The 19,666-nt window shown below is 42.1% G+C and overlaps 1 protein-coding gene across 4 annotated transcripts in view; it reads right to left on the reverse strand.

The window, feature by feature from the left end:
* KDM5A (lysine demethylase 5A) overlaps window positions 1–19,666 on the reverse strand; it is a 389,966-nt gene that overhangs the window by 39,537 nt on the left and 330,763 nt on the right. For all 4 annotated transcript variants that reach the window (XM_053718826.1, XM_053718824.1, XM_053718825.1 and 1 more), the window contains one exon: window positions 18,403–18,813. In XM_053718826.1, the coding sequence (XP_053574801.1) occupies window positions 18,403–18,813 (411 nt within the window). The remainder of the gene's footprint in view (window positions 1–18,402; window positions 18,814–19,666) is intronic.

Raw genomic sequence — 19,666 nt, forward strand, 5'->3', positions numbered from 1 at the left:
CAGTCTATCTGGTAGTTCAGACATGTTAAACAGGCATAAACTTGATAACAAAGTACAAAAAACGTTTTAAAATAAAACCGTTACTGTCACTTTAAATTTTAAACTGAACACACTTTATTACTGCAATTGCGAAAAAGTATGAAGGAATTGTTCAAAATTCACCAAAATTTCACCACAGTGTCTTAAAGCCTTAAAAGTATTGCACACCAAATTTGGAAGCTTTAACCCTTAAAATAACGGAACCGGAGCCGTTTTTATCTTTAACCCCTTTACAGTCCCTGGTATCTGCTTTGCTGAGACCCAACCAAGCCCAAAGGGGAATACGATACCAAATGACGCCTTCAGAAAGTCTTTTCTATGTATCAGAGCTCCTCACACATGCGACTGCATGTCATGCTTCTCAAAAACAAGTGCGCAATACCGGCGCGAAAATGAGACTCTGCCTATGATTAGGGAAAGCCCCTAGAGAATAAGGTGTCCAAAACAGTGCCTGCCGATATTATTTTACAAAATACCCAGATTAAAATGATTCCTCAAGGCTAAATATGTTTATATATGAATCGATTTAGCCCAGAAAATGTCTACAGTCTTAAAAAAGCCCTTGTGAAGCCCTTATTTATTGTCTGTAATAAAAATGGCTTACCGGATCCCATAGGGAAAATGACAGCTTCCAGCATTACATCGTCTTGTTAGAATGTGTCATACCTCAAGCAGTAAAATTCTGCTCACTGTTCCCTCAACTGAAGTTAATTCCTCTCAACAGTCCTGTGTGGAACAGCCATCGATTTTAGTAACGGTTGCTAAAATCATTTTCCTCTTACAAACAGAAATCTTCATCTCTTTTCTGTTTCAGAGTAAATAGTACATACCAGCACTATTTTAAAATAACAAACTCTTGATTGAATAATAAAAACTACAGTTAAACACTAAAAAACTCTAAGCCATCTCCGTGGAGATGTTGCCTGTACAACGGCAAAGAGAATGACTGGGGTAGGCGGAGCCTAGGAGGGATCATGTGACCAGCTTTGCTGGGCTCTTTGCCATTTCCTGTTGGGGAAGAGAATATCCCACAAGTAAGGATGACGCCGTGGACCGGACACACCTATGTTGGAGAAAAGGACCTTGCGACAGAAGGTCTGGTCGTAGCGGAAGAGTCCACGGATGGCAAGAGGCCATCCGGACAAGATCCGCATACCAAAACCTGTGAGGCCATGCCGGAGCTACCAGCAGAACAAACGAGCATTCCTTCAGAATCTTGGAGATTACTCGTGGAAGAAGAACTAGAGGCGGAAAGATATAGGCAGGATGATACTTCCAAGGAAGTGACAATGCATCCACTGCTTCCGCTTGAGGATCCCTGGATCTGGACAGATACCTGGGAAGTTTCTTGTTTAGATGAGAGGCCATCAGATCTATTTCTGGAAGTCCCCACATTTGAACAATCTGAAGAAAAACCTCTGGGTGAAGAGACCATTCGCCCGGATGTAACGTTTGGCGACTGAGATAATCCGCTTCCCAATTGTCTATACCTGGGATATGAACCGCAGAGATTAGACAGGAGCTGGATTCCGCCCAAACCAGAATTTGAGATACTTCTTTCATAGCCAGAGGACTGCGAGTCCCTCCTTGATGATTGATGTATGCCACAGTTGTGACATTGTCTGTCTGAAAACAAATGAACGATTCTCTCTTCAGAAGAGGCCAAGACTGAAGAGCTCTGAAAATTGCACGGAGTTCCAAAATATTGATCGGTAATCTCACCTCCTGAGATTCCCAAACTCCTTGTGCCGTCAGAGATCCCCACACAACTCCCCAACCTGTGAGACTTGCATCTGTTGAAATTACAGTCCAGGTCGGAAGCACAAAAGAAGCCCCCTGAATTAAACGATGGTGATCTGTCCACCACGTTAGAGAGTGTTGTACAATCGGTTTTAAAGATATTAATTGAGATATCTTTGTGTAATCCCTGCACCATTGATTCAGCATACAGAGCTGAAGAGGTCGCATGTGAAAACGAGCAAAGGGGATCGCGTCCGATGCAGCAGTCATAAGACCTAGAATTTCCATGCATAAGGCTACCGAAGGGAATGATTGTGACTGAAGGTTTCGACAAGCTGAAATCAATTTTAGACGTCTCTTGTCTGTTAAAGACAGAGTCATGGACACTGAATTTATCTGGAAACCCAGAAAAGTTACCCTTGTCTGAGGAATCAATGAACCTTTTGGTAAATTGATCCTCCAACCATGATCTTGAAGAAACAACACAAGTCGATTCGTATGAGATTCTGCTAAATGTAAAGACTGAGCAAGTACCAAGATATCGTCCAAATAAGGAAATACCACAATACCCTGTTCTCTGATTACAGACAGAAGGGCACCGAGAACTTTTGTAAAAATTCTTGGAGCTGTAGCTAGGCCAAACGGCAGAGCCACAAACTGGTAATGCTTGTCCAGAAAAGAGAATCTCAGGAACTGATAATGATCTGGATGAATCGGAATATGCAGATAAGCATCCTGTAAATCTATTGTGGACATATAATGCCCTTGCTGAACAAAAGGCAAGATAGTCCTTACAGTTACCATTTTGAACGTTGGTATCCTTACATAACGATTCAATATTTTTAGATCCAGAACTGGTCTGAAGGAATTCTCCTTCTTTGGTACAATGAAGAGATTTGAATAAAACCCCATCCCCTGTTCCAGAACTGGAACTGGCATAATTACTCCAGCCAACTCTAGATCTGAAACACAATTCAGAAATGCTTGAGCTTTCACTGGATTTACTGGGACACGGGAAAGAAAAAATCTCTTTGCAGGAGGTCTCATCTTGAAACCAATTCTGTACCCTTCTGAAACAATGTTCTGAATCCAAAGATTGTGAACAGAATTGATCCAAATTTCTTTGAAAAAACGTAACCTGCTCCCTACCAGCTGAGCTGGAATGAGGGCCGCACCTTCATGTGGACTTAGAAGCAGGCTTTGCCTTTCTAGAAGGCTTGGATTTATTCCAGACTGGAGATGGTTTCCAAACTGAAACTGCTCCTGAGGATGAAGGATCAGGCTTTTGTTCTTTGTTGAAACGAAAGGAACGAAAACGATTATTAGCCCTGTTTTTACCCTTAGATTTTTTATCCTGTGGTAAAAAAGTTCCTTTCCCACCAGTAACAGTTGAGATAATGGAATCCAACTGAGAATCAAATAATTTGTTACCCTGGAAAGAAATGGAAAGTAGAGTTGATTTAGAAGCCATATCAGCATTCCAAGTTTTAAGCCATAAAGCTCTTCTAGCTAAAATAGCTAGAGACATAAACCTGACATCAACTCTGATAATATCAAAAATGGCATCACAGATAAAATTATTAGCATGCTGAAGAAGAAGAATAATATTATGAGAATCATGATCTGTTACTTGTTGCGCTAAAGTCTTCAACCAAAAAGTTGAAGCTGCAGCAACATCAGCCAATGATATAGCAGGTCTAAGAAGATTACCTGAACACAGATAAGCTTTTCTTAGAAAGGATTCAATTTTCCTATCTAAAGGATCTTTAAAGAAGTACCATCTGACGTAGGAATAGTAGTACGTTTAGCAAGGGTAGAAATAGCCCCATCAACTTTAGGGATTTTGTCCCAAAATTCTAATCTGTCAGACGGCACAGGATATAATTGCTTAAAACGTTTAGAAGGAGTAAATGAATTACCCAATTTATCCCATTCTCTGGAAATTACTTCAGAAATAGCATTAGGAACAGGAAAAACTTCTGGAATAACCACAGGAGATTTAAACACCTTATCTAAACGTTTAGAATTAGTATCAAGAGGACCAGAATCCTCTATTTCTAAAGCAATTAGTACTTCTTTAAGTAAAGAACGAATAAATTCCATTTTAAATAAATATGAAGATTTATCAGCATCAATCTCTGAGACAGAATCCTCTGAACCAAAAGAGTCATCAGAATCAGAATGATGATGTTCATTTAAAAATTCATCTGTAGAGAGAGAAGTTTTAAAAGATTTTTTATGTTTCCTAGAAGTAGAAATAACAGACATAGCCTTCTTGATGGATTCAGAAACAAAATCTCTTATGTTATCAGGAACATTCTGCACCTTAGATGTTGAGGGAACTCCAACAGGCAATGGTACATTACTAAAGGAAATATTATCTGCTTTAACAAGTTTGTCATGACAATTAATACAAACAACAGCCGGAGGAATAGCTACCAAAAGTTTACAGCAGATACACTTAGCTTTGGTAGTTCCAGCACTAGACAGCGATTTTCCTGAAGTATCTTCTGACTCAGATGCAACGTGAGACATCTTGCAATATGTAAGAGAAAAAACAACATATAAAGCAAAATTGATCAAATTCCTTAAATGACAGTTTCAGGAATGGGAAAAAATGCCAATAAACAAGCTTCTAGTAACCAGAAGCAAAGAAAAAAATCAGACTGAAATAATGTGGAGACAAAAGCGACGCCCATATTTTTTGGCGCCAAATAATACGCCCACATTGTTTGGCGCCTAAATGCTTTTTGGCGCCAAAAATGACGCCACATCCGGAACGCCGACATTTTTGGCGCAAAAGGACGTCAAAAAATGACGCAACTTCCGGCGACACGTATGACGGCGGAAACAGAAAATATTTTTTGCGCCAAAAAAGTCTGCGCCAAGAATGACGCAATAAAATGAAGCATTTTCAGCCCCCGCGAGCCTAACAGCCCACAGGGAAAAAAAGTCAAATTTTTAAGGTAAGAAAAAATGATTGATTCAAACGCATTATCCCAAATATGAAACTGACTGTCTGAAAATAAGGAATGTTGAACATTCTGAGTCAAGGCAAATAAATGTTTAAATACATATATTTAGAACTTTATAAATAAAGTGCCCAACCATAGCTTAGAGTGTCACAGAAAATAAGATTTACTTACCCCAGGACACTCATCTACACGTTTGTAGAAAGCCAAACCAGTACTGAAACGAAAATCAGCAGAGGTAATGGTATATAAATAAGAGTATATCGTCGATCTGAAAAGGGAGGTAAGAGATGAATCTCTACAACCGATAACAGAGAACCTATGAAATAGACCCCGTAGAAGGAGATCACTGCATTCAAATAGGCAATACTCTCCTCACATCGCTCTGACATTCACTGCACGCTGAGAGGAAAACCGGGCTCCAACTTGCTGCGGAGCGCATATCAACGTAGAATCTAGCACAAACTTACTTCACCACCTCCATAGGAGGCAAAGTTTGTAAAACTGAATTGTGGGTGTGGTGAGGGGTGTATTTATAGGCATTTTGAGGTTTGGGAAACTTTGCCCCTCCTGGTAGGAATGTATATCCCATACGTCACTAGCTCATGGACTCTTGCTAATTACATGAAAGAAAAGAAAATTTATGCTTACCTGATAAATGTATTTCTTTTTTGACACGATGAGTCCACGGATCATCTTAATTACTAATGGGATATTCACCTCCTGGTCAGCAGGAGGCGGCAAAGAGCACCACAGCAAAGCTGTTAAATAGCTCCTCCCTTCCCTCCCACTCCAGTCATTCGACCGAAGTTAAGGATAGAAAGGAAAAACCAAGGTGCAGAGGTGTCTGAAGTTTATAATAACCAACAACCTGCCGTTAAAAAAAGAAATAAATTCATCAAGAAAGCATAAATTTTCTTTTTTATGACATGAGTCCACGGATCATCTTAATTACTAATGGGATTCAATACCCAAGCTAGAGTACACAGATGATACGGGAAGGACAAGACAGAGAACCTAAACGGAAGGCACCACTGCTTGAAGAACCTTTCTCCCAAAAGCGGCCTCAGCAGAGGCAAAAGTGTCAAATGTATAGAACTTTGAAGTGTGAAGAGAGGACCAAGTTGCAGCCTTGCAAATCTGTTCCACAGAAGCTTCATTTTTGAATGCCCATGAAGAAGCAATAGCCCTTGTGGAATGAGCCGTAACTCTCTCAGGAGGCTGCTGTCTACCAGTCTCATATGCAAAATGCATGATACTCTTCAGCCAAGAAGAAAGAAGTAGCCGTAGCTTTCGGTCCCTTACGTTTCCCTGAGAAAAGAACAAACAAAAAAGAAGACTGACAAAAGTCCTTAGTCGCCTGCAGGTAAAACTTTAAAGCACGGACCACGTCCAAATTGTGCAGAAGACGTTCCTTCTGAGAAGAAGGATTAGGACACAAAGGAGGAACAACAATCTCCTGATTAATGTTACGATCAGAAACAACTTTAGGAAGAAATCCTAATTTAGTATGAAAACTACCTTATCTGAAAGGAAAATAAGGTAAGGAGACTTATACTGCAATGCCGAGAGCACTGACACTCTATGAGCAGAAGAAATAGCAACAAGAAATAAAACTTTCCAAGATAACTTAATATCTAAGGAATGCATAGGCTCAAACAGAGCCCCCTGAAGAACTTTGAGAACTAAATTCAGACTCCATAGAGGAGTAACTGGTTTGAACACAGGGCTGATCCTGACCAAGGCCTGACAAAATGATTGTACATCTGGGACATCTGCCAGACGTTTGTGTAACAAAATATATAAGGCAGAGATTTGACTCTTTAGGGAACTTGTCGATAAACTCTTTCTCCAAACCCTCTTGGAGAAAGGACAAAATTCTAGGAATCCTAACTCTACTCCATGAGTAGCCCTTGGATTTGCACCAATAGAGATATTTACACCAAATCTTATGGTAAATTATTCTAGTTACAGGCTTACAAGCCTGATTCGTGGTCTCTATGACCGAATCAGAAAACCCCCGCTTGGATAAAAAGAAAATTTATGCTTACCTGATAAATGCGTTTCTTTTTAGACACAATGAGTCCACGGATTTCATCCTTACTTGTGGGATTTCACCTCCTGGTCAGCAGGAGGAGGCAAAGAGCACCACAGCAGAGCTGCTATATATAGCTCCTCCCTTCCCTCCCACTCCAGTCATTCGACCGAAGTTGGGAAGAGAAAGGAAAAGCCAAGGTGCAGAGGTGTCTGAAATTTACAAAAATAAATAACCTGTCTCAAAGAACAGGGCGGGCCATGGACTCATCGTGTCTAAAAAGAAACAAATTTATCAGGTAAGCATAAATTTTCTTTTCTTTTTAAAGACAGGATGAGTCCACGGATTTCATACTTACTTGTGGGATACAATACCAAAGCTAGAGTACACGGATGATAAGGGAGGGACAAGACAGGGAACCTAAACGGAAGGCACCACTGCTTGAAGAACCTTTCTCCCAAAAACAGCCTCAGCAAAAGTATCAAATTTGTAAAATTTAGAGCAAAAGTGTGAAGAGAATACCAAAAGTTGCAGCCTTGCAAATCTGTTCTACAGAAGCTTCATTTTTGAATGCCCATGAGGAAGCAACAGCCCTAGTGGAATGAGCCGTAACTCTGTCATGAGGCTGCTGTCCAGCAGTTTCATAAGCAAAACGGATGATACTCTTCAGCCAAAAAGAAAGAGAGGTAGCCGTAGCTTTCTCACCCTTACGTTTTCCAGAGAAAACCACAAAGAAGACGACTGACGAAAGTCTTTAGTCGCTTGTAAATAAAATTTCAGAGCAAGGACCACGTCCAAATTGTGCAACAGACGTTCCTTTTGAGGAGGAGGATTAGGACACAAGGAAGCAACAACAATCTCCTGATTAATGTTCCTGTCTGAAACAACCTTAGAAAGTAACCCTAGTTTAGAACATAACACTACCTTATCCGAATGAAAAATAAGGTAAGGCGAATTGTATTGCAATGCCGAAAGCTCAGACACTCTTCGAGCTGAAGAAATGGCAACAAGAAAACATAATTTATGCTTACCTGATAAATTCCTTTCTTCTGTAGTGTGATCAGTCCACGGGTCATCATTACTTCTGGGATATTACTCCTCCCCAACAGGAAGTGCAAGAGGATTCACCCAGCAGAGCTGCATATAGCTCCTCCCCTCTACGTCACTCCCAGTCATTCGACCAAGGACCAACGAGAAAGGAAAAGCCAAGGGTGAAGTGGTGACTGGAGTATAAATCAAAAAATATTTACCTGCCTTAAAAACAGGGCGGGTCGTGGACTGATCACACTACAGAAGAAAGGAATTTATCAGGTAAGCATAAATTATGTTTTCTTCTGTTAAGTGTGATCAGTCCACGGGTCATCATTACTTCTGGGATACCAATACCAAAGCAAAAGTACACGGATGACGGGAGGGATAGGCAGGCTCTTTATACAGAAGGAACCACTGCCTGAAGAACCTTTCTCCCAAAAATAGCCTCCGATGAAGCAAAAGTGTCAAATTTGTAAAATTTGGAAAAAGTATGAAGCGAAGACCAAGTTGCAGCCTTGCAAATCTGTTCAACAGAGGCCTCATTCTTGAAGGCCCAAGTGGAAGCCACAGCTCTAGTAGAATGAGCTGTAATTCTTTCAGGAGGCTGCTGTCCAGCAGTCTCATAAGCTAAACGAATTATGCTACGAAGCCAAAAAGAAAGAGAGGTAGCGGAAGCTTTTTGACCTCTCCTCTGCCCAGAGTAAATGACAAACAGAGAAGACGTTTGTCGAAATTCCTTAGTTGCCTGTAAGTAAAATTTTAGAGCACGGACTACATCCAGGTTGTGCAGTAGACGTTCCTTCTTTGAAGAAGGATTTGGGCATAAGGAAGGAACAACAATCTCTTGATTGATATTCCTGTTAGTAACTACCTTAGGTAAGAACCCAGGTTTAGTACGCAGGACTACCTTATCCGAATGAAAAATCAAATAAGGAGAATCACAATGTAAGGCTGATAATTCAGAGACTCTTCGAGCCGAGGAAATAGCCATTAAAAATAGAACTTTCCAAGATAACAACTTTATATCAATGGAATGAAGGGGTTCAAACGGAACGCCCTGTAAAACATTAAGAACAAGGTTTAAACTCCATGGTGGAGCAACAGTTTTAAACACAGGCTTAATTCTGGCCAAAGCCTGACAAAAAGCCTGGACGTCAGGAACTTCTGACAGACGTTTGTGTAACAGAATGGACAGAGCTGAGATCTGTCCCTTTAATGAACTAGCAGATAAACCCTTTTCTAAACCTTCTTGTAGAAAAGACAATATCCTAGGAATCCTAACCTTACTCCAAGAGTAACCTTTGGATTCACACCAATATAGGTATTTACGCCATATCTTATGGTAAATCTTTCTGGTAACAGGTTTCCTAGCCTGTATTAAGGTATCAATAACTGACTCAGAAAATCCACGTCTTGATAAAATCAAGCGTTCAATTTCCAAGCAGTCAGCTTCAGAGAAGTTAGATTTTGATGTTTGAAGGGACCCTGTATCAGAAGGTCCTGTTTCAGAGGTAGAGACCAAGGTGGACAGGATGACATGTCCACCAGGTCTGCATACCAAGTCCTGCGTGGCCACGCAGGTGCTATTAGAATCACTGATGCTCTCTCTTGTTTGATTCTGGCAATCAATCGAGGAAGCAACGGGAAGGGTGGAAACACGGTGCTGTCAGAGCATCTATCAGGACTGCTCCTGGATCCCTGGATCTGGACCCGTAACGAGGAAGCTTGGCGTTCTGTCGAGACGCCATGAGATCTATCTCTGGTTTGCCCCAACGTCGAAGTATTTGGGCAAAGACCTCCGGATGAAGTTCCCACTCCCCCGGATGAAAAGTCTGACGACTTAAGAAATCCGCCTCCCAGTTCTCCACTCCCGGGATGTGGATTGCTGACAGGTGGCAAGAGTGAGACTCTGCCCAGCAAATTATCTTTGATACTTCCATCATAGCTAGGGAGCTTCTTGTCCCTCCCTGATGGTTGATGTAAGCTACAGTCGTGATGTTGTCCGACTGAAACCTGATGAACCCCCGAGTTGTCAACTGGGGCCAAGCCAGGAGGGCATTGAGAACTGCTCTCAATTCCAGAATGTTTATTGGCAGGAGACTCTCCTCCTGACTCCATTGTCCCTGAGCCTTCAGAGAATTCCAGACGGCACCCCAACCTAGAAGGCTGGCGTCTGTTGTTATAATTGTCCAGTCTGGTCTGCTGAATGGCATCCCCCTGGACAGATGTGGCCGAGAAAGCCACCATAGAAGAGAATTTCTGGTCTCTTGATCCAGATTCAGAGAAGGGGATAAGTCTGAGTAATCCCCATTCCACTGACTTAGCATGCACAGTTGCAGTGGTCTGAGGTGTAAGCGTGCAAAGGGTACTATGTCCATTGCCGCTACCATTAAGCCGATTACCTCCATGCATTGAGCCACTGACGGGTGTTGAATGGAATGAAGGGTGCGGCAAGCACTTTGAAGTCTTGTTAGCCTGTTCTCTGTCAGGTAAATCTTCATTTCTACAGAATCTATAAGAGTCCCCAGGAAGGGAACTCTTGAGAGTGGAACGAGTGAACTTTTCTTTTCGTTCACCTTCCATCCATGTGACCTTAGAAATGCCAGCACTAACTCTGTATGAGACTTGGCAGTTTGAAAGCTTGAAGCTTGTATCAGAATGTCGTCTAGGTATGGAGCTACCGAGATTCCCCGCGGTCTTAGTACCGCCAGAAGAGCACCCAGAACCTTTGTGAAGATTCTTGGAGCTGTAGCCAATCCGAATGGAAGAGCCACAAACTGGTAATGCCTGTCTAGGAAGGCAAACCTTAGGTACCGATAATGATCTTTGTGAATCGGTATGTGAAGGTAAGCATCTTTTAAATCTACAGTGGTCATGTATTGACCCTCTTGGATCATAGGTAAAATTGTCCGAATAGTCTACATCTTGAACGATGGAACTCTTAGGAATTTGTTTAGGATCTTTAAGTCCAGGATTGGTCTGAAAGTTCCCTCTTTTTTGGGAACCACAAACAGATTTGAGTAAAACCCCTGTCCCTGTTCCGATCGTGGAACTGGATGGATTACTCCCATTAACAAGAGCTCTTGTACGCAGCGTAGAAACGCCTCTTTCTTTGTCTGGATTGTTGACAATCTTGACAGATGAAATCTCTCTCTTGGAGGAGAGTATTTGAAGTCCAGAAGGTATCCCTGAGATATTATCTCTAGCGCCCAGGGATCCTGAACATCTCTTGCCCAAGCCTGGGCGAAGAGAGAAAGTCTGCCCCCCACTAGATCCGATCCCGGATCGGGGGCCCTCAATTCATGCTGTTTTATGGGCAGCAGCAGGTTTCCTAGTCTGCTTACCCTTGTTCCAGGACTGGTTAGGTTTCCAGCCTTGTCTGTAGCGAGCAACAGCTCCTTCCTGTTTTGGTGCAGAGGAAGTTGATGCTGCTCCTGCTTTGAAATTACGAAAGGAACGAAAATTAGACTGTCTAGTCTTGGCTTTGGCTTTGTCCTGAGGCAGGGCATGGCCTTTACCTCCTGTAATGTCAGCGATAAACTCTTTCAACCCGGGCCCGAATAAGGTCTGCCCTTTGAAAGGTATATTAAGCAATTTAGACTTAGAAGTAACATCAGCTGACCAGGATTTTAGCCACAGCGCCCTGCGTGCCTGAATGGCGAATCCTGAATTTTTCGCCGTAAGTTTAGTAAGATGTACTACGGCCTCCGAAATGAATGAATTAGCTAGTTTAAGGACTCTAAGCCTGTCCGTAATGTCGTCCAGAGTAGCTGAACCAATGTTCTCTTCCAGAGACTCAATCCAGAATGCCGCTGCAGCCGTGATCGGCGCAATGCATGCAAGGGGATGCAATATAAAACCTTGTTGAACAAACATTTTCTTAAGGTAACCCTCTAACTTTTTATCCATTGGATCTGAAAAAGCACAGCTATCCTCCACCGGGATAGTGGTACGCTTAGCTAAGGTAGAAACTGCTCCCTCCACCTTAGGGACCGTTTGCCATAAGTCCCTTGTGGTGGCGTCTATTGGAAACATTTTTCTAAATATCGGAGGGGGTGAGAACGGCACACCGGGTCTATCCCACTCCTTAGTAACAATTTCAGTAAGTCTCTTAGGTATAGGAAAAACCTCAGTACTCGTCGGTACCGCAAAATATTTATCCAACCTACACATTTTCTCTGGTATTGCAACTGTGTTACAATCATTCAGAGCCGCTAACACCTCCCCTAGTAATACACGGAGGTTTTCCAGTTTAAATTTAAAATTTGAAATATCTGAATCCAGTCTGTTTGGATCAGAACCGTCACCCACAGAATGAAGTTCTCCGTCCTCATGTTCTGCCACCTGTGACGCAGTGTCTGACATGGCCCTAATATTATCAGCGCACTCTGTTCTCACCCCAGAGTGATCACGCTTACCTCTTAGTTCTGGTAATTTAGCCAAAACCTCAGTCATAACAGTAGCCATATCCTGTAATGTGATTTGTAATGGCCGCCCAGATGTACTCGGCGCTACAATATCACGCACCTCCCTCTGAGCGGGAGATGTAGGTACTGACACGTGAGGCGAGTTAGTCGGCATAACTCTCCCCTCGTTGTTTGGTGAAATTTGTTCAATTTGTACAGATTGACTTTTATTTAAAGTAGCATCAATACAGTTAGTACATAAATTTCTATTGGGCTCCACTTTGGCATTGCAACAAATGACACAGGTATCATCCTCTGAATCAGACATGTTTAACACACTAGCAAATAAACTTGCAACTTGGAAATACAATTCAATTAGAATAATATTAAAATGTACTGTGCCTTTAAGAAGCACAGAAGATCTATGACAGTTGAAAATTAATAAATTGAAACAGTTATAGCCTCAATCCTTGTAAACAACACAACTTTAGCAAAGGTTTAATCCCATTAGCAAAGATAACAAATTCTGAAAGCAGGAAACAAATTACAGAATAAACGTTTTTTATCTCAGTCAAACTATAATTCTCACAGCTCTGCTGAGAGAAATTACCTCCCTCAAAATAAGTTTTGAAGACCCCTGAGCTCTGTAGAGATGAACCGGATCATGCAGGGAATACAATGAGTTGCTGACTGAAATATTTGATGCATAGAAAAAGCGCCAAAAAACGGCCCCTCCCCCTCACACACAGCAGTGAGGGAGAACAGAAACTGTCAGAAAAACAGATTAAGCAACTGCCAAGTGGAAAAATAGTGCCCAAACATTTATTCACACAGTACCTCAGCAAATGAAAACGATTTTACATTCCAGCAAAAACGTTAAACATAATCTCTAGTTATTAAACAGCTTTATGTATTTCTTACAGTGTAATTCTAGTGAAGTACCATTCCCCAGAATACTGAAGTGTAAAGTATACATACATGACATTATATCGGTATGGCAGGATTTTCTCATCAATTCCATTGTCAGAAAATAAAAACTGCTACATACCTCTATGCAGATTCATCTGCCCGCTGTCCCCTGATCTGAAGTTTACCTCACTCCTCAGATGGCCGAGAACAGCAATATGATCTTAACTACTCCGGCTAAAATCATAGCAAAACTCTGGTAGATTCTTCTTCAAACTCTGCCAGAGAGGTAATAACACACTCCGGTGCTATTTTAAAATAACAAACTTTTGATTGAAGATATAAAACTAAGTATAATCACCATAGTCCTCTCACACATCCTATCTAGTCGTTGGGTGCAAGAGAATGACTGGGAGTGACGTAGAGGGGAGGAGCTATATGCAGCTCTGCTGGGTGAATCCTCTTGCACTTCCTGTTGGGGAGGAGTAATATCCCAGAAGTAATGATGACCCGTGGACTGATCACACTTAACAGGAGAAATAAAACTTTCCAAGATAACAACTTAATATCTAAGGAATGCATAGGCTCAAACGGAGCCCCTTGAAGAACTTTGAGAACTAAATTCAGACTCCATGGAGGAGGAATTGGTTTAAACACAGGCCTGATTCTAACCAAAGCCTGACAAAAGGATTGAACATCTGGGACATCCGCCAGACGTTTGTGCAACAAAATAGATAAGGCAGAGATCTGACCCTTTAGGAAACTTGCCCATAAACCCTTCGCCAATCCTTCTTGGAGAAAAGACAAAATTCTGGGAATCCTAACTCTACTCCATGAGTAGCCCTTGGATTCACACCAATAAAGATATTTACGCCAAATCTTATAGTAAATCTTTCTAGTTACAGGCTTACGCGTCTGAATCAAGGTCTCTATGACCGAATCAGAAAAACCCCGTCTGGATAGGATTAAGCGTTCAATCTCCAAGCAGTCAGCTTCAGAGAAATTAGATTTGGATGAAGGAAGGGTCCTTGAATGAGAAGATCCTTCCTTAATGTCAGTCTCCAAGGTGGCAGGGATGACATGTCCACCAGATCAGCATACCAAATCATGCGAGGCCACGCAGGAGCAATGAGTATCACTGATGCCTTCTCCTGTTTGATTCGAGCAATGACCTGAGGAAGAAGAGCAAACGGGGAAAAAGATATGCTAGGCTGAAGGACCAAGGAACTGCTAGAGCATCAGTTCCGCCTGGGGATCCCTGGACCTTGACCCGTATCTCGGGAGCTTGGCATTCTGACGAGATGCCATGAGATATAACAACGGACAACCCCATTTGAGAATCAGGTTGGAGAATACTTCCGGATGGAGTTCCCACTCTCCCGGATGAAAAGTCTGCCTGCTCAGAAAGTCCGCCTCCCAGTTGTCCACCCCTGGGATGTAGATTGCTGACAGATGGCAAGAATGGGCCTCCGCCCAACGGATTATCTTGGCTACCTCGGTCATCGCTAAAGAACTCCTCGTTCCTTCCTGATGATTGATGTAAGCCACTGTCGTTATGTTGTCCGTCTGGAATCTGATGAACTGGGCCAAAGCCAACTGAGGCCAGGCCAGAAGAGCATTAAAGATCGCTCTCAGTTCCAGGATGTTTATAGTAAGAACAGACTCCGCCCGAGTCCACACTCCCTGAGCCTTTAGGGTACCCCAGACAGTACCCCACCCTAGAAGGCTGGCATCTGTTGTCACCATCACCCAGGATGGTCTGAAAAAACATCTTCCCTGGGATAGATGATCCAGAGACAACCACCATTGAAGTGAGTCCCTTGTCTCCTGTTCCAGGGTTATTCGAGGAGACAAGTCTACATAATCTCCATTCCACTGCCTGAGCATGTTTAACTGCAGAGGTCTTAGGTGAAACCGAGCAAACGGGATGATGTCCATTGCCGCCACCATCAGTCCTTTACTTCCATGCACTGGGCCACTGACGGCCGAGGATTGGACTGAAGGGCTCGACAGGTATCTAGAATCTTTGATTAGAATATCGTCCAGATAAGGAGCCACAGCGATGCCCCGCGGTCTTAGAACCGCCAGCAGAGACCCCAGAACCTTTGTAAAATTCTGGGTGCCGTGGCCAGCCCCAAAGGAAGAGCTACGAACTGAAAGTGTCTGTCCAGAAAGGCAAACCTTAGGAACTTGTGAGCCTGCTTAACCTGTCATTGCAAACCATGCGGTTGTAGTCACTGTGCCGTCGTCTATCTTACAGACTATGGCGGCTAGTGCGGAGGGTTGCGCAGATAACATCGGAAGAGCGCGAATCACTAGCCCCCATAGTGGGCGTGATAGAAAAAATAACCCGGTCGGCTTAATGTAATAAAATGAAGCCGATAAGAAATAACTTATTAATAAAAAAATGAGCTCCCCAGCCCCAGTGCCTGTACTTATGGCTGTCTCTATTAACAAGAGAGATAACTGTCCCCACACAAGGATCTCTGTAAATGAGCCTTATGTCACTATGCAAACAGAGTATGCTTAGGCTGTCAGGAGAAGGGCAGCATCAATGTATAGGAGGCGCAGTGAGAATTATGTCCCACCAGTTCCTATTGCGCTAAAGCCACCAAAAGCTCTACTGTAGAGACTGATATGGACTACGCTACACTGAAGAACAAAGCAGCACTCTCTGGCACTACTTTAAAAAACATAATTTATGTAAGAACTTCCCTGATAAATTCATTTCTTTCATATTAGCAAGAGTCCATGAGCTAGTGACGTATGGGATATACATTCCTACCAGGAGGGGCAAAGTTTCCCAAACCTTAAAATGCCTATAAATACACCCCTCACCACACCCACAATTCAGTTTAACGAATAGCCAAGAAGTGGGGTGATCAGAAAGGAGCAAAAGCATAAAAAAATAAGGAATTGGAATAATTGTGCTTTATAAAAAAATCATAACCACCACAAAAAAAGGGTGGGCCTCATGGACTCTTGCTAATATGAAAGAAATGAATTTATCAGGTAAGATCTTACATAAATTAGGTTTTCTTTCATGTAATTAGCAAGAATCCATGAGCTAGTGACGTATGGGATAGCAGATACCCAAGATGTGGAACGTCCACACAAGTGTCACTAGAGAGGGAGGGATAAAATAAAGACAGCCAATTCCGCTGAAAAAATAATCCACAACCCAAATCAAAAAGTTTAAATCTTATAATGAAAAAAACTGAAATTATAAGCAGAAGAATCAAACTGAAACGGCGGCCTGAAGTACTTTTCTACCAAAAACTGCTTCAGAAGAAGAGAAAACATCAAAATGGTAGAATTTAGTAAAAGTATGCAAAGAAGACCAAGTTGCTGCTTTGCAAATCTGATCAACAGAAGCTTCATTCCTAAAAGCCCAGGAAGTAGAAACTGACCTAGTAGAATGAGCCGTAATCCTTTGAGGCGGGGATTTACCCGACTCCACATAAGCATGATGAATCAAAGACTTTAACCAAGATGCCAAAGAAATGGCAGAAGCCTTCTGACCTTTCCTAGAACCAGAAAAGATAACAAATAGACTAGAAGTCTTCCTGAAATCTTTAGTTACTTCTGCATAATATTTCAAAGCTCTAACTACATCCAAAGAATGTAAAGATCTCTCCAGAGAATTCTTAGGATTAGGACACAATGAAGGAAGGGACAACAATTTCTCTATTAATGTTGTTAGAATTCCCAACTTTAGGTAAAAATTTAAATTTAGTCCGCAACACCACCTTATCCTGATGAAAAATCAGAAAAGGAGATTCACAAGAAAGAGCAGATAATTCAGAAACTCTTCTAGCAGAAGAGATGGCCAAAAGGAACAAAACTTTCCAGGAAAGTAATTTAATATCCAGAGAAAACATAGGTTCAAACGGAGGAGCCTGTAAAGCCCTCAGAACCAAATTGAGACTCCAAGGAGGAGAAATTGACTTAATGACAGGCTTGATTCGAACCAAAGCCTGTACAAAACAATGAATATCAGGATGATTAGCAATCTTTCTGTGAAAAAGAACCGAAAGAGCAGAGATTTGTCCTTTCAAGGAACTTGCAGACAAACCCTTATCCATACCATCTTGAAGAAATTGTAAAATTCTAGGAATTCTAAAAGAATGCCAAGAGAATTTATGTGAAGAACACCAAGAAATGTAAGTCTTCCAGACTCGGTAATAGATCTTCCTAGACACAGATTAACGAGCCTGTAACATAGTATTAATCACTGAATAAGAGAAACCTCTATGACTAAGTATTAAGCGTTCAATCTCCATACCTTCAAATTTAATGATTTGATATTCTGATGGAAAAATGGGCCTTGAGATAGAAGGTCTGGTCTTAACGGAAGTGTCCAAGGTTGGCAACTTGCCATCCGAACGAGATACGCATACCAAAACCTGTGCGGCCATGCTGGAGCCACCAGCAGTACAAACTAACGCTCCATAAGGATTTTGGAAATCACTCTTGGAAGAAGAACTAGAGGCGGAAAGATATAAGCAGGTTGATAATTCCAAGGAAGTGACAACGCGTCCACCGCTTCCGCCTGAGGATCCCTGGATCTGGACAGATATCTGGGAAGTTTCTTGCTTAGATGAGAGGCCATCAGATCTATTTCTGGAAGCCCCCAGATTTGTACAATCTGAAGAAAAACCTCTGGGTGAAGAGACCATTCGCCCGGATGTAAAGTCTGGCGACTGAGATAATCCGCTTCCCAATTGTCTATACCTGGGATGTGAACCGCAGAAATTAGACAGGAGATGGATTCCGCCCATACAAGTATCCGAGATACTTCTTTCATAGCCTGAGGATTGTGAGTCTCACCTTGATGATTGACATATGCCACGGTTGTGACATTGTCTGTCTGAAAACAAATAAACGGTTCTCTCTTCAGTAGAGGCCAAAACTGAAGAGCTCTGAGAATTACACGGAGTTCTAAAATATTGATTGGTAATCTCACCTCTTGAGATTTCCAAACCCCCATTACTGTGCAAACACAGATCCCATATAGTGCTCATGAAACAGGCACACTCCTGAGATTACTTCGCTACGCATTCGTGGGAAGGAAAGCAGCTATATTTTACTAAGGATTAAAATAAAAAAAATAATAGAAGCAAATATCTGTGAAATGATATGCTCTATCTGAAACACATTTATTCATCACTTGCATGTTTCTTATATTAACTTACTTCGGTCTCCCTGGTTTTGCGTTAGAATAAACTTTACATCTAGTCTCAGGACATGGCAGCACATTATATTCACTCACCTTGTCTTTGCAAGGCCGCTGGCAGTTCTGTGCAGCACAAACTGCATTCTCATCGTCGGAGTCCTCAGCCCCTGACCAATCATACTTGGAAGGAATGTCCAGCACTTTTTTCTCTCTCTTCTTCTCAGCCATCTCCTTGGTCATCTCAGCCTTGGCCACTGCTGCCTTCTCCTTCTTCCTCTTGCGCTCCTCCTCCTTTGCCAGTCTCTTAGCAAGCTTGCTTAGCTCCTTGGCCTTGTCGTGTCCTAATTTTATTTTCTTCTTTTTGGTCTTATCCAGTTTTTTCATCTCTTTGGATCTTTGTTTGCCTTCAGCCAACAGTAGTTCTACTCTCTCCAGCTTACGCTTGCGTTTCTTTTCTGAGGAATCCTTGCTCTTTATTTTCAGGGGCTTCTCATCCAGGCTGTCATCCTGTAAAGATTATATATATTAGTCGAGAAGTGATAACAGTTGTAGACATGAGTGAACCATTTAAAGTGATTCACATTACCCTGAAATAAAGGACAGGTAACTTAAAGGGAAATAAAAGGGGCATGAAACAAACGTTCTTTTATGATTCAGACAGTGCATACAATTTTTAAAAGTTTTCAAACTACACCAATTATAAAATTTACTTTATTCTCAGGGTATTCTTTGTTGAAGAGGATACCTAAGTAGGTAGTGTGCAAGTGCCTGGAAGACAATATCGTAGGAGTTTTGCGAGAATAATTTTGAGCACTAGATGGCAGCAGTGTTATCAAAATGTATAACGTTAAATACATTCTTGCAAAAACAGAATTTATGTTTACCTGATAAATTACTTTCTCCAACGGTGTGTCCGGTCCACGGCGTCATCCTTACTTGTGGGATATTCTCTTCCCCAACAGGAAATGGCAAAGAGCCCAGCAAAGCTGGTCACATGATCCCTCCTAGGCTCCGCCTACCCCAGTCATTCGACCGACGTAAAGGAGGAATATTTGCATAGGAGAAACCATATGATACCGTGGTGACTGTAGTTAAAGAAAATAAATTATCAGACCTGATTAAAAAACCAGGGCGGGCCGTGGACCGGACACACCGTTGGAGAAAGTAATTTATCAGGTAAACATAAATTCTGTTTTCTCCAACATAGGTGTGTCCGGTCCACGGCGTCATCCTTACTTGTGGGAACCAATACCAAAGCTTTAGGACACGGATGAAGGGAGGGAGTAAATCAGGTCACCTAAATGGAAGGCACCACGGCTTGCAAAACCTTTCTCCCAAAAATAGCCTCAGAAGAAGCAAA

Source organism: Bombina bombina, chromosome 6 (assembly GCF_027579735.1).
Source record: "Bombina bombina isolate aBomBom1 chromosome 6, aBomBom1.pri, whole genome shotgun sequence".
In the NCBI taxonomy this organism is placed as follows: domain Eukaryota; kingdom Metazoa; phylum Chordata; class Amphibia; order Anura; family Bombinatoridae; genus Bombina; species Bombina bombina.